The 12,412-nt window shown below is 51.9% G+C and overlaps 6 protein-coding genes across 6 annotated transcripts; 4 read left to right on the plus strand and 2 right to left on the minus strand.

The window, feature by feature from the left end:
* Positions 1-524: 524 nt before the first annotated feature.
* On the plus strand, positions 525-1,484 carry denD-1 (D-erythronate dehydrogenase; the record flags this gene model as incomplete). The annotated part of the gene is made up of 1 exon (XM_037317762.1): positions 525-1,484. The coding sequence occupies one exon, from the start codon at positions 525-527 to the stop codon at positions 1,482-1,484; it is 960 nt and encodes a 319-aa protein (XP_037183814.1).
* Positions 1,485-1,801: 317 nt separating this feature from the next.
* Positions 1,802-3,574, minus strand: CGCA056_v002505 (Cytochrome b2; the record flags this gene model as incomplete). The annotated part of the gene is made up of 5 exons (XM_037317763.1): positions 1,802-1,965; positions 2,030-2,238; positions 2,313-2,773; positions 2,827-3,371; positions 3,430-3,574. The coding sequence occupies 5 exons, from the start codon at positions 3,572-3,574 to the stop codon at positions 1,802-1,804; spliced, it is 1,524 nt and encodes a 507-aa protein (XP_037183815.1).
* Positions 3,575-4,306: 732 nt separating this feature from the next.
* On the plus strand, positions 4,307-5,293 carry CGCA056_v002506 (putative 4-hydroxy-2-oxoglutarate aldolase; the record flags this gene model as incomplete). Its single annotated transcript, XM_037317764.1, has 1 exon — positions 4,307-5,293. The coding sequence occupies one exon, from the start codon at positions 4,307-4,309 to the stop codon at positions 5,291-5,293; it is 987 nt and encodes a 328-aa protein (XP_037183816.1).
* A 673-nt stretch (positions 5,294-5,966) lies between these two features.
* Positions 5,967-7,106, minus strand: CGCA056_v002507 (uncharacterized protein; the record flags this gene model as incomplete). Its single annotated transcript, XM_037317765.1, has 1 exon — positions 5,967-7,106. One exon carries the CDS (start codon positions 7,104-7,106, stop codon positions 5,967-5,969), a length of 1,140 nt encoding a protein of 379 aa, XP_037183817.1.
* Positions 7,107-7,940: 834 nt separating this feature from the next.
* Positions 7,941-9,980, plus strand: qutD-11 (putative quinate permease; the record flags this gene model as incomplete). The annotated part of the gene is made up of 8 exons (XM_037317766.1): positions 7,941-8,157; positions 8,213-8,233; positions 8,292-8,479; positions 8,538-8,757; positions 8,819-8,980; positions 9,036-9,420; positions 9,478-9,537; positions 9,596-9,980. 8 exons carry the CDS (start codon positions 7,941-7,943, stop codon positions 9,978-9,980), a joined length of 1,638 nt encoding a protein of 545 aa, XP_037183818.1.
* A 1,177-nt stretch (positions 9,981-11,157) lies between these two features.
* CGCA056_v002509 (uncharacterized protein) lies at positions 11,158-12,273 on the plus strand (the record flags this gene model as incomplete). Its single annotated transcript, XM_037317767.1, has 1 exon — positions 11,158-12,273. The coding sequence occupies one exon, from the start codon at positions 11,158-11,160 to the stop codon at positions 12,271-12,273; it is 1,116 nt and encodes a 371-aa protein (XP_037183819.1).
* Positions 12,274-12,412: the final 139 nt, after the last annotated feature.

Genomic DNA, 12,412 nt, shown 5'->3' on the forward strand with positions numbered 1-12,412 from the left:
ACTCCAGTCTGATTACAGATGAACACTCTAGAGGTTTTGTTTTATCGCCTATCACGTCATCCCACACGCGCTCGCTATTCTCGGCCTCAACTCCTCCGCCCAAAGTCTACCGAACCCCTGCTTCACTGAAGCCCCACGCACTGCGGGGAAGTAACCATCCGGAGGATTGCCGCGAGTCTCCAAACGTGTCGGCATTCTCGCCAATATCCAAATTGGGCATCCTGCGCCGGAAACCTGTCCGAACGACGACACGGCAGCTTGTTGGTGCGCATTTCCGTTGCCGCATGGTGTCGGATACGCTCGGCTACTTCGTAGCGAGTTGCAGCGGGAATGAGGAGATACCCCGTAAACGTAATCAAGTGTTCCCCGTGGGACCATAGCGAAATCGGACGATTAAAAGTGATTGATGAGGGGGAGGGGCAATGAGGGGTGAAGATCGTGGTTCTCCATCACAGAAGCTTCACAGTTAATCGAGATCAAACTTCTGTTTGCATCATCAAAATCTTCAAAATAAACAGTTCAACATGTCAACCGAGATCCTCATTACCGGCGCTGCTGGCTTCGTTGGCCAGGAGCTAGTCTCGGCTCTCATCAAGGCCAATCCCTCCCACCAGCTCACAATCACCGATGTGATTCAGCCCCCAGTGCCAGCGGATGTAGCAGGGGAGAGCGGGAGAATCATCTCGCTCAAGGCCGACCTCACCGACCCCGCGGCGGTGGCCTCCCTCTTCTCCAAGAAATTTGCTGCCGTCTACCTTCTGCACGGGCTGATGTCAGGGGGGGCCGAAGCCAATCTCGAGCTTGGATACACCGTTAACTTTGACTCGGTCCGGGCCGTCCTTGACCACCTCCGCAAAAACTACCCCGGCACCACGGTGGTCTTCACCAGCTCCTGTGCCGTCTACGGCCCCCGCCAGCCCGTCAGCGAAAGCGAGATCGTGCCCAAGCCCAAAACCTCGTACGGCACTCAGAAGCTTATGATTGAGCTTCTCGTGGAGGACTTCTCTCGCCGCGGTCTGATCGATGGTCGCATTGTTCGACTTCCCACCGTCACAGTCAGGCCTGGTGCTCCTTCGGCGGCAGCCTCGAGTTTCGCCTCCGGCATTGTCCGCGAGACGCTGAAGGGCATCAAGAACGTCCTGCCTGTCAGCCGCGACCTCGAGGTTTGGGTCTGCAGTCCCGCTACTGTGGTTAAGAACCTCACCAAGGTCAAGGATGTTCCAGCGGAGAAGTTTGGCGATTCCAGGGTTGTGAACCTCCCCGGCATCACTGTCACTGTACAGGAAATCCTAGATGCCGTGGAGAAGGTTGGCGGAAAGGATGCTTTGTCTTTGATCGAGGAGAAAAAGGATCCTGCTATCCTGGCGATTGTAGACACATGGCCGGCCCGTTATGATGTAACCAGGGCTTACAGCCTTGGTCTGGAGCCAGATGGACCCATCTTGCAAGCCGTGGAAGCCTTTGCTAAGACGTTGAAGAACTAAACTGGGGTATTACCCAGCTATCTATACCTAGGTACTTATCTTAGTAGATACATGATTTAATGGATGTGAGATGACAAAGCGAATTGTATGTGTTGCTTGGTATCAGGAGTCAATAGATGTGAGAATGTTTTGTCAGGGAAGTCTCAGTCATAGCCATAAACTGGATTATACTGATGACTTATTTTATGTGTGAGTCTATTGAAACCAACCTATTGCAGTCAAGGATCATCAGTGGAAAGTTTGTTGTCGATATGAATTCTCAATTGAATGGGTATGATAAGAGATATTATTTACAGAATCTTCTGTGTCTTCTGTGTTTACAACTTCGATCGCGGCTTCCTGAGAGGCCTCTTTTGTCGCGATTGCGCCTCTGACATGACCATGTAATCCACATCCAGAGTGTTCACCATTGCTGGCGATGCTTGGCTTAAGCTCGTGATACCACAAAGTCGCATTGACGTCTCGATCTCGTCTTTCAGGACTGGATGTAACATTTGAGTCAGCTTGGAAATAACCCTGGCTTGTATGGAAAACATTCAACTTACTCTGCGCCAGGTGTTCGACTCCCTCTTGGCCATAAACCAGGGAGTACAGGAACGGCCGGCCAACGCCAACAGCAGTTGCTCCCAATGCGATTGCTTTCAGGATGTCTGAGCCACGCTCGAACCCTCCGTCGATATATACTTCGAGTTTATCGAAGACCTCGGGGCACTGCTCTCTGAGCTCGAGAAGGACGAGGATCGATGCTTGCGCTCTGTGCATGAAAGTTTGTTAGCGCAAGCTGCCTCTCAAACCACTCGCAACAAGCAAGGGGCGAATGAAACTTACCCATCGAGTGAACGACCTCCGTGATTGCTCAGAAGAACACCATCGACCCCGTACTCGACCGCCAAGCGGACATCATCTGCAGTTTGCACACCCTTGAGAACGATCGGCACTCCACTCGCCTCCCGGATCCAAGTCAGGTCCTCCCATGTGATCGACTTGTCGATGTACTGAGCCATGAGACGTCCCAATCCACTGCCCTTCTTATCCTTGCTGCTTTCAGCATTGCTGATTGCTGACCGGATTGTTCCTGCCTGAGCAGCACGCTCGTCGGCTTCTCTCTTTCCAGGTACAGGTGCGTCGACTGTTACAAAGATGGCCTTGATCCCGAGTGCTTTGGCAGACCTTAGAATCTCAATTGTCTTGTGGCGTTCTGCATTGATGTAAAGCTGGAAGAAGAATGGTTGGTTCGGTGGAGCCGCGTTAACGATTGACTTTAGAGTGTACGAGGCGTTACTTGAGATCTAGAATCCGGGTTAGTAACCATGCATTATGTGCAAAGAAAATTGCTACTTACGATCTGGATGATGCCCTCGTTTGCTGCACCACGACTCAGAGCGAGCTCACCATCTGGATGCACTAGCTTGGCCATGGCTGCTGGCGAGATAAAGAATGGAGCCGAGCTTTCGAAGCCAAGAATGTTGGTTTTGAAGTCGACATGGGAGACGTTTCTCAGAATCCTCGGCCTGATCATGATTCTCCTCGTGAGCTCCTTGTTCTTTGTATGTGTTATCAGGTCCGTTGCGGCAGAAGAGTAGAAGGCCCATGTCTTTGGCGTCAGGGCCTTAGACGCAACAGCTGTGAGGTCCGGGGCGCTGAGGATCGTCTCCAGAGGTGGGACAACGTCCTCTTCTTGCGCCGAGCCAGGCGTTTGCGCAAACTCCGCTGGAGCTGTAGCTACTCCATTCTGGCCTTCTGGCTGTGATGCTGCAGCCGGAACGTCTGGAGTGGCATCCTTCAAAACGCCAATGAACTTCTCTTCTGGAAGCTCTTCGAGAATGTCGGGTGCATGAACGCTGTCGAAGATCTTTGTGGCATTCGAGCCAGCGCATTTGAGAAGGACTGGAAAGCATCATAGCGGTGAGACGAATGACTCGGACTGATAAGGCAGAAAGCTTACCTGAAGGACCTCCAGGATGCTCGCTGATGAAATCAGTGATGTCCCAAACCTTGGAATGAACAGCTATCCAGCAGTCCGTCTTGGAGTTGTGTTTGCTGAGATCAGTGAGGCTGATCACGTTGCTCTCCTGTGCCTTCGTCGCCATCGTGTTTCCTGTTTGGGGGGGACCGGGTGTCTCAAGGTGGTGATCGGATATCACAAAACAGTGGTCAAATGATGTTCCTCCAGTCCCCTCAGCTCGCACGTCTACTTCACTCGAAGTCGAGACAGAGCAAACATATTGCTTGTCGGAATGATGGAAAAGCAATTTTGACAAGTCGCCACCGCCTGCCAAGCCCCATCAACTCCACACCGCGCTTTCGCAAAACCGCCAGTTCGGATTGCCTCACAAATCGCGACATCCCCGTCATGGCCGAGCGCCGCAGTGCATCCCTGTCGACTCCGCACCGCCCTTTCCCCATGGTTCGGCTTTCTCGCCGATGTGGGCCGTTACACAAGTGTCCCGGACCAGCCCCGGATGTGCGTGATTCCTTCCCACGTAACGAAATGTTCTGTTTCTTACGTATCAGCAATTAGGCACAATGTCACTGGCCGAAAGATGTCCTGAGTTCGTAGTTTGACTGCCAACCTGATTGCGAAATCGGTCGACAATCCGGCAACAGTCCGTCGTTTTGCTTGGCCGAGTGCTTCTCCGCATCTGTCACCGCAGCATCGCAGTTGGAGTCTCACTATTATGAGGGGTTGTTTTCCAGGCTCAACCTGCAAACCAATTCCAAAATTCGCCTTTAAACGAGACGATTTTTGACACCGCGGAGTGTCGTTCTCAGCCAAGATCAAGCCTCTACCTGTATTGTCTTAGTAATTCCACACTTCCATCATGCCTTCAAGTAACATCGCCTCCAAATCAAAGCCCCTTCCCCGGGGCGTTTATACCCCTGTCGTCACGATCTACAAAGCCGGCGACCCTCTGCAGCCTGTCGACCATGATGCCATGTACAAGCAGTGCCAGGCTCTGGTGCGCGCAGGCATGCATGGCCTCGTCTACCTCGGCACCAACGGCGAGCTCGTTCTTCTCACAGCCGATGAGCGCAAAGCCATCGTCGAGACTGCCGCTCGTGCAGTAAAAGACCTTGGAAAGCCAGACTACCCCATCGTTGCCGGCATTTCAGCGCAGTCAACACGCGAGTCCATCTTGAACGCCAGGGATGCCGCGAGCGCCGGCGCTAACTTCGGTCTGCTGCTGCCGCCGAGTTACTGGGCAAAGGCACTCTCCAGCGACGCGATTCTCGGATACTACCGCGACGTCGCTGACAACTCTCCCATCCCGATCGTCATCTACAACTTCCCTGGTGTAACGTCGGGTGTGGATCTCGACTCGGACCAACTGACCGCTCTCGCGTCGCACCCTAATATTGTGGCAGTCAAGCTGACATGCGGAAATGTCGGCAAGGTTGTGAGGTTGACGAGCAAGTTTGCCCATGAGCAATTTGGTGTCTTTGGTGGTAGCAGTGATTACCTCCTTCCAACTTTGCAATCTGGAGGCAGTGGTTGTGTTACTGGCATGGGTAACATCTTCCCAGGCTCGACGTCTGCTGTGTATGACCTGTGGGCGGCCGGAAAGATTGAGGAGGTCCAAAAGCTACAGTCTGATGTTGCAAACGCAGAATGGGCTTGCAAGAAGGGCATTGCCTTGACCAAATATGGTGCTTGGCACTTCCTTGGACGCGATATTGGTATTGATGACGAGTCTTCGTGGGAGATGAGGAGGCCGTATTTGCCTCTTAGCGATGCTACAAAGACGTGGGCTTTGGAGACATTAGGCGTTCTGGAAACGACCGAGAAGCAAAGGTCATGGAGCAAATAAGCGCAGATATAGACACCGAAATAATCATTCAGTTGATATGAAACGTTCAAGATATTATGTACACCGGAACAAACTTTCTTCTCTTCTAACTTTTTTCTTCGCAGTTTGCCGCCTGGAGGCGCACCTTGTTGACTGCCGTATGACTCTGACGGGGAAACATCTGGAGGGAGCGTAACCTCTCGACAAGAAGCATAGCGAATGGCTCCAAGAGCTGATCGCCATGATTGCCCTCATCTAAGTCACGATGTGGTGGTCAAGAAGACTAGCCTGGGTTGGGGTGGAGGAAAAAAAGGTCCTCATGTTCCCTTTAGTCATACAAAATTTCACAAAAGAATTCTTACACCGGAACAAACTGCATGCTTTATTTAGATATAGTAGACAACGACAGGACTGGAGAAATACCGAAGACGACGGCAAAGATGATGTAGAATACACAACGGGCCCACAGGAAAAGAAGTCATGGTGGCGTAGGAGAGGCAGACGGACAACGGTATAGGAAGGTTCTGCAGAAACATCTAGCTTTTCTAGGCGTGTAGGTCTTTCCGCTTTTAACATAGGCTGAAATAAACGTATGACACCGTCTGGCTACAAGTAAAGATGACTGGAAAGTCTGCTCTGAACGATGTTCAATTTCTAAAGAATTGCGTCTCAAGGGGTATTAAACTTGATTGATCTATGCTTCCTGGACCCATTTCTCTACGTCTTTAATCCTAACATACTTGATATGCTGGCGATGGAACGTGAAGGCCACATGAACCACAGACTCCTCTGCATCCACAAAGATGCTGGGGTAGCTGAGCTCCCGATTAGTCTTCTCTATGGAGTTGTTAGTCATGCAAAAGCCGTCGCCTTCCTCAAGAACACTCTCCTTCCACGTCAGACCCTCATCACTTGAGATTCCAACAGTCAAGGTCTTGCGAGGAGTTCCCCAGATCGCTGTCTTCCCGTTGACCGCCGCTTGATTGGGGCGCTTGTCGTCTTCAGGGGTGATGTCGTCGTACAAGCCTTCTCTCTTTGCCATCCCTTCTTCTGCAGCAGAACGGTTGAACACAATGGCTAGGTTTCCTGATGGCAGACGAGCGGCGCAGATTCCACTGTTGGGGTTTGGCAGAGGAGTTGGCTTTGGGGCCGTCCAGTTGAGACCATCGGACGAGGTAGATCGATAGACGTTGTCTGCCCAACGGCTGCGGTAAAAGGCGACATAGTCTGAGCCTTGCTTGCTCGGGATAATGGGGTTCATGTGTACAGCGCCAACGCTGTCAGGGACAACACTTTCAGTCCATGTCTCCCCGTCATCTCGAGAGTAGAAAACGGCTGCATTATCGTTGTTGCCGATCCATCTTTGTCCCGGTGTTGACCGACAGTGGAATACAGGCAGAACCCAAGTCCCATCAGGCAGGACTACTAGTGGTTGGCGAACAAATGCACCAGTGACACCTTTGAGGGGTCGTCGTGCCTCAGACCATGTAACGCCATTATCGCTCGATGTTCGAGACATGATGTAGCAGCCATCTTGGTTACCTGCATCCTGCGAGGTGTGGAACAACCAGATGGCGCCTGTCTTTGGTGCTCTGAAGAGAACGGGGTTCTGGCAACTACGATTGGTGTCTGAGGATATCTTCTGTGGGCTCGACCAGGTGTCGGAGCCGGGCTCCTGGCGAGACAGCCAGATGCTAATGTCCGGCAGACCCTCCTGAGAGCCGCCGAACCAGGTGCATAGCAAAGCCTTGTCGGGTAGTTGGAGAAGGTTGGAGGCGTGCACCTGGACCGTTGCCGCAGGGATAGCGGCCGTATGCAAGGTTGAAGACGACATGTTTGAAGGCAGAGCGCCAGATAGAAACCAGCCTGCAGGAACGTGGGCCAAGGCTTGGTTGATACGGCTTCAATGTTGGCTTGGAATAGATGCCGTTTGCTGTTGATCTCTTTGCTGTATCAGCGGCAACAACAGTGCACCCTGGCCGAACGCGGTCGCTTCTATGTATTTCCCCAAGATGTTGTTCGCCAAGTTGTTGTGACTGTCCTGCCCCGCGTCAGGCGTTCCCCGCTTCCATCAATCCTCGCGACTCAGGATCCCACCGGCCGAAACTCCGGCCCCGCTATTTCAAGTCCCGGGAGCGCCACGACTTTTAGCTGCCGTATGCACACGGGCGAAAGTTGAAGTCTAGGACAAGTCGCCGAGTTTCCTAATTCTGCCTAGCCCCCAAGAAACCTGGGGTTGCGGTAACCCCCTGATATCGAATCTGGGGACGGTGGGACTGTTGGCAGGTCACTTGGCCAGATCATCAAACCATCGCAATTCGCGGCCTTTCAACTGGACGATCGTTCTGGTGACACCGGTCTTCTCGCCGACTCTGTTGCATTGGCTGATCCCCATGGTTCCCCATGCAGTTGTGGCTCGAGGAAACGCTGTGGATTACGCGGGGTAGTTCGGCTCTTGGTCTCCTGGGGGCCCCCTCTCCCCGTGGGGTGGTAGTTGCGTTGCAGTTGCAAACCATTGACTCAGGCAGTACGGATATATGATACAGTCGAAGTCTGTCTTTAACTCATTCTACGACACCGGAAACCGTTCGATAGACTTTCCGTCGCAAGCAACGTCTAACCTCTCCGACAACAACCTCCCAAAGATTTAATAGAATCGATTGCAAACATGGGCGGCGGAGGCTCACTATTCGCCTCTCCCGAGTGGAAAAAAGACCCTCGGGAGATTTTCAACTCGAAACTACTCCTTTTGGGCATCACGATTGCCTTTGCCGGTTGCTCCTATGGCTTCGACCAGGGTAACATTGGTGGTATCATGACGTTTCCTTCCTTCCGGAAGGCGTTCGGTTTTGATACCATCAGTACAGAGGAAGCCGACAAGCGAGGTAAGCTGCAAGAGTAAATCTTTTGATGGCTTACAGTATCTAACACTGAGAGCAGAGGGCAATATCGCAGCGATGCGTAAGTATACAGGATTTACAAATGCGACGTGTGATAATGCAAGCCTAACATCAGACAGTTGCTGCTGGAGGTACTGCAGGAGCCCTGCTGGCAGCTCCTCTCTCCGACTACCTCGGTCGTAAGAAGGCTGTGACTTCGATGGCCGGCCTTTTCTTGATTGGTTGCTCGATGCAAGAGGTGCCCAACCTAGACGTCCTCTATGCTGGCCGCTTGTTGGCTGGTGTAGCCATCGGTGCAACTTCGATGGTGAGAATCACTGGAGACTGAGATTGACTCCTGGTGGTGGGCTGACTCTTTATTCCAGTTGGCCCCTCAATACCTGGCAGAAAACTCTCCCAAGTCGATTCGAGGCTCTCTTACCACTTCCTACAACTTGATGATTATCCTCGCTCTTGCAATTGCATTCTGGGTCAACTATGCCGTCAGCCTTTGGCCTAATCAAGACCCCAATAACAATAAGGCTTGGCAATTGGCCCTCGGTATTCAGCTCATTCCCGGATTCTTCCTCTTCGTCTTGATCTGGTGTAAGTATTAATCCAACCGATGACTTCGAGTTGCGACATTAGCTAACCTCTCAACGCGCAGTCGTTGTCGAAACACCCCGAGCACTTATCGCAAAAGGCAAAGATGAGAGGGGCCTGAAGAATCTCTGCAAGCTTCGAGGCCTGCCTGCAGAGCACCCCTATGTTAGACAAGAGTACATGGAGATCACTGCTCAGGTCGAAGCAGAGCAAGTGACCGCCAAGGGTAAGTGCCAAGGTGCCACGAGGAGTCAATGCCTTCAATTTGCTCACTAGCCTAGGAACCAACTATCTCGTTGTCATGAAGGATATCGGAACGAACGCTAGCAACCGTCGCCGGCTCTTCCTCGCCATTATGCTGTTCCTCTTCCACAAACTGACCGGTACCGACTCGCTCAACTATTTCGCTCCTCAGATCTTCGCCATGATTGGCGTCCCCAAGGGCTCCAGTTCTCTGCTCACCACTGGTGTATATGGAGTTGTCAAGTTGGCCACTACTATCGTCTACGTCACCGTCATTGTTGATCGCGTAGGCCGACGTCTTCCCCTCATCATCGGTGCCACCATCCAGGCCACGGCTATGCTCTACATTGGGCTTTTCATCCGCTTTTCTGATGTGAAGGCAGGAAGTGGCACAACCCCTGGCGGAATTGTCGGTATTATCATGTAAGCATGCCTTTTTCCCCTCGATGATACCCGAGTATGGGCTAACAAACATCAAAGGATCTACCTTTATGCTTTCGGCTGGTCATTTGGACACTCCGTCGCGCCCTATTTGACTGCGTAAGTGTCCCTGCGCAAGGTGTTCAAGACATGACAATCTTTCTAACACTGTGCCTAGTGCTGAAATCTTCCCTGCTCGTATCCGATCGTTCTGCATGTCTTGCTGTCTCTTCACGAACTGGATCGTAAACTACGGCATTACCTCTGCTACGCCCCACATGCTGCGGACAATGGGTTACGGCACCTTCCTTTTCTTTGCTGTTATGACCTACATCGGTGCGGTGTTTGTGTTCTTCTGCTTGCCGGAGATGAAGGGCCGCAGTATTGAGTCCATGGATGATTTGTTCCAGCATTCTCTCTGGAGCATGTTCAAGCGCGCCTATCCCACTGAGGAGGAGAAGGTTCGCCACGACGTGCAAGAGAGGCTCCATGAGAAGATGCAAGAGGAGAAGAAGGATGTTTCGCATGTTGCCATGGTCGAAGACAACAGCAGACGCGTGTGAGCTGGTTGTCGCGATTGCCTCAATGGTGGGGGTGCTGAGGGTTGGAAGAGTCCAAGTTTGTCAAAGATGAAGATACCTTAGCATCAGCGGTTGTCGATGTCTTTTGAGTCACAAAATACCCAATGGCCTGAGTTCAACTGGCGTCTTGAGTTGACTTTGCGTTTCTCCGTATTTCTAATTAAATTGAGTCGGTTCGAGCATCGAGATGGTCTTCTCAATGCATGCGTGCCCACTTTGAACGCGCAATCTGGCTGGAGATGCAAGATACTGCGAGATAAGATACGCCTTCCCCACTAAATCGCGTCAATTGAACGAGCGAATTAGATAAGAGCAGTTAAAATGACAAGAAAGGCGTGCGGAGTCAGTGCCGATGACGGTCCTTGTCAACGCCAACGCGGGGAAGAACACATTGACCGATAACAAATTACTAAACTTAATTAGGAAAGTGTCCCAATAAAGTCTGACTGAAAAGTTCCGCTTATTCCTGTCTCTAATCCACTCACTGTGCTTGGGTTTCCATCGGGGTCCTCTTTTTCCCTCTCAACACCAAAGATCCCTACGTCACGCCTGTTACGCCCAACACGCCGCCGCATATCTTCTTTCACCACTCGCTGTAACCTTCCTTTTGCTCAATTAAGCGAAGACGAATATGGCCTCTGTTTCTCAAACTGATCCGCGCCGGAGGAAAGGGTCTAAGCACGACAAGACTGGCTGTTTGACCTGCCGATATCGGTGAGTTCACCGAGCACCCTCATCTTTTCGGCATCTCCTTCATCAGTGCGTGTTTCTCACAATCTCGGAGGACGTAGGCGCAAAAAGTGTACCGAAAACACGTTTCCAGTCTGTGGCGCATGTGCGCGTTTGAATCTGAAGTGCGTTCGAAGCACGACTCGCGATGTCGTGCCTACTAGCTGGGTTGATCGCAAACAGCAGTCAACCAAACCGTCCCGTGGGGTCCCAGACACCGATGACAACTCACCACAGCGCTCGCGATGTTTCCCACTCTGTCCGCCAGTATCAATTATCGAGCCATGCGACCCACCACAAAAGAGGCAGGTCATGCGATATTATATCGAAATTCTCAGTCATTACCTGACAGTCAATGAGCAGTTCAACTCGTTTCTATCAGGTGAGTCACAAGTTAATCATACATCGCAGCACACAGGGCCTGACAATCATGACTGCTACAGCGTTCTTGCCCATGGCTATGGAGTCGTCTGTCCTGTACGACGCACTTGTCTCATTTGCCTCAGGGCACCTAGCTTTGAGTGACCAATCGTACAAGCTTTCGGCAATTGAGGCTCACTCAACGGCCATGACCAATCTCGCCACGGCTCTGAGCACACCACAGAATGACATTACTTGGTATGAGACCAAAGCAGCAACTTGCTTAGCCTTCGTGATTGGCGAGGTTTGCGCGGGGAGCAACCGCGGATGGTACACCCACCTCAATGGAGCAAAGCACATCATCGAGTCTGCCAGTGTGAACACCAGCTCAGGAATCACACTGCATGGACCAGATGTTTTCAAAAAGAGTTCAGAGGGCCAGTGGATCCTTCGCAACTTCGCGTATCACGATATTGTTGGTAGTGTCACACTCCGGAGGCGTCCTCTTCTGGACTGCAGCTACCTGGACGGCATCACCGACGTCGTTGATACGTACCTGGGCGTGGCAACAGAGCTTTTGCGCTACGTCTCAACTCTCTGTTTTCTCGATGAAGAAACCAAATTGGACCTGGACTTACCTGCTGAAGAGACAGCGAGAAGGATGATTCAGTTTCACAGCACCTGCGCCGAGGTTGAACAAGAGCTGCAAGACTGGCGCTGCCGCCCTGATGCTGCGCCAGAGTTAGTAGCGCTGGCCAACGCCTTTCGAAGCGCGGTTTTGATCTTTCTTTACCGCCTCGTGCGCACTCGTATGGAAGACGAAGCCTCATCTGCAGAAGACGATTGGCTAAAGGCGGTCAGTGGCTGGGATATTCTGCCAACAAAACTTCGCACACAGATCTCAAATATTCTAAGGCACGTCTCCGACATCCCAGTCGGCAGCCATGCCGAATCGGCCATCCTCTTTCCGCTGTTCCTTGCGGGCGGCGAGGCAACTGAGGAGGATCACATTGAGGCAGTCCGCAGTCGACTGCAGATGACTTTGAAGAAGCGACGATTCCAGAACATCGCGTTGTCTCTGGACATGCTCGAAGATCTCTGGCAGAAACGCAAATCTGAAGACGGAATTCGGGTCGATTGGACGCAGATCGTGGACGCATCTGAAGAGCCTCTGCTTTTGACGTAGACTATTGTCACGCAACAGCCGATTAGTCACAACACCCATTGCATGTACTTCACCTTGGCTTGGTTGACATGTCTGCCGGGGACGTGGTCGAAGTCGGTTATTTAATCAATGACCCAATTCCTGGCTAAAGCGGTTACCA

Source organism: Colletotrichum aenigma (assembly GCF_013390185.1).
Source record: "Colletotrichum aenigma strain Cg56 chromosome Unknown KSG_Cg56_contig02, whole genome shotgun sequence".
Classification (NCBI taxonomy): Eukaryota; Fungi; Ascomycota; class Sordariomycetes; order Glomerellales; family Glomerellaceae; genus Colletotrichum; species Colletotrichum aenigma.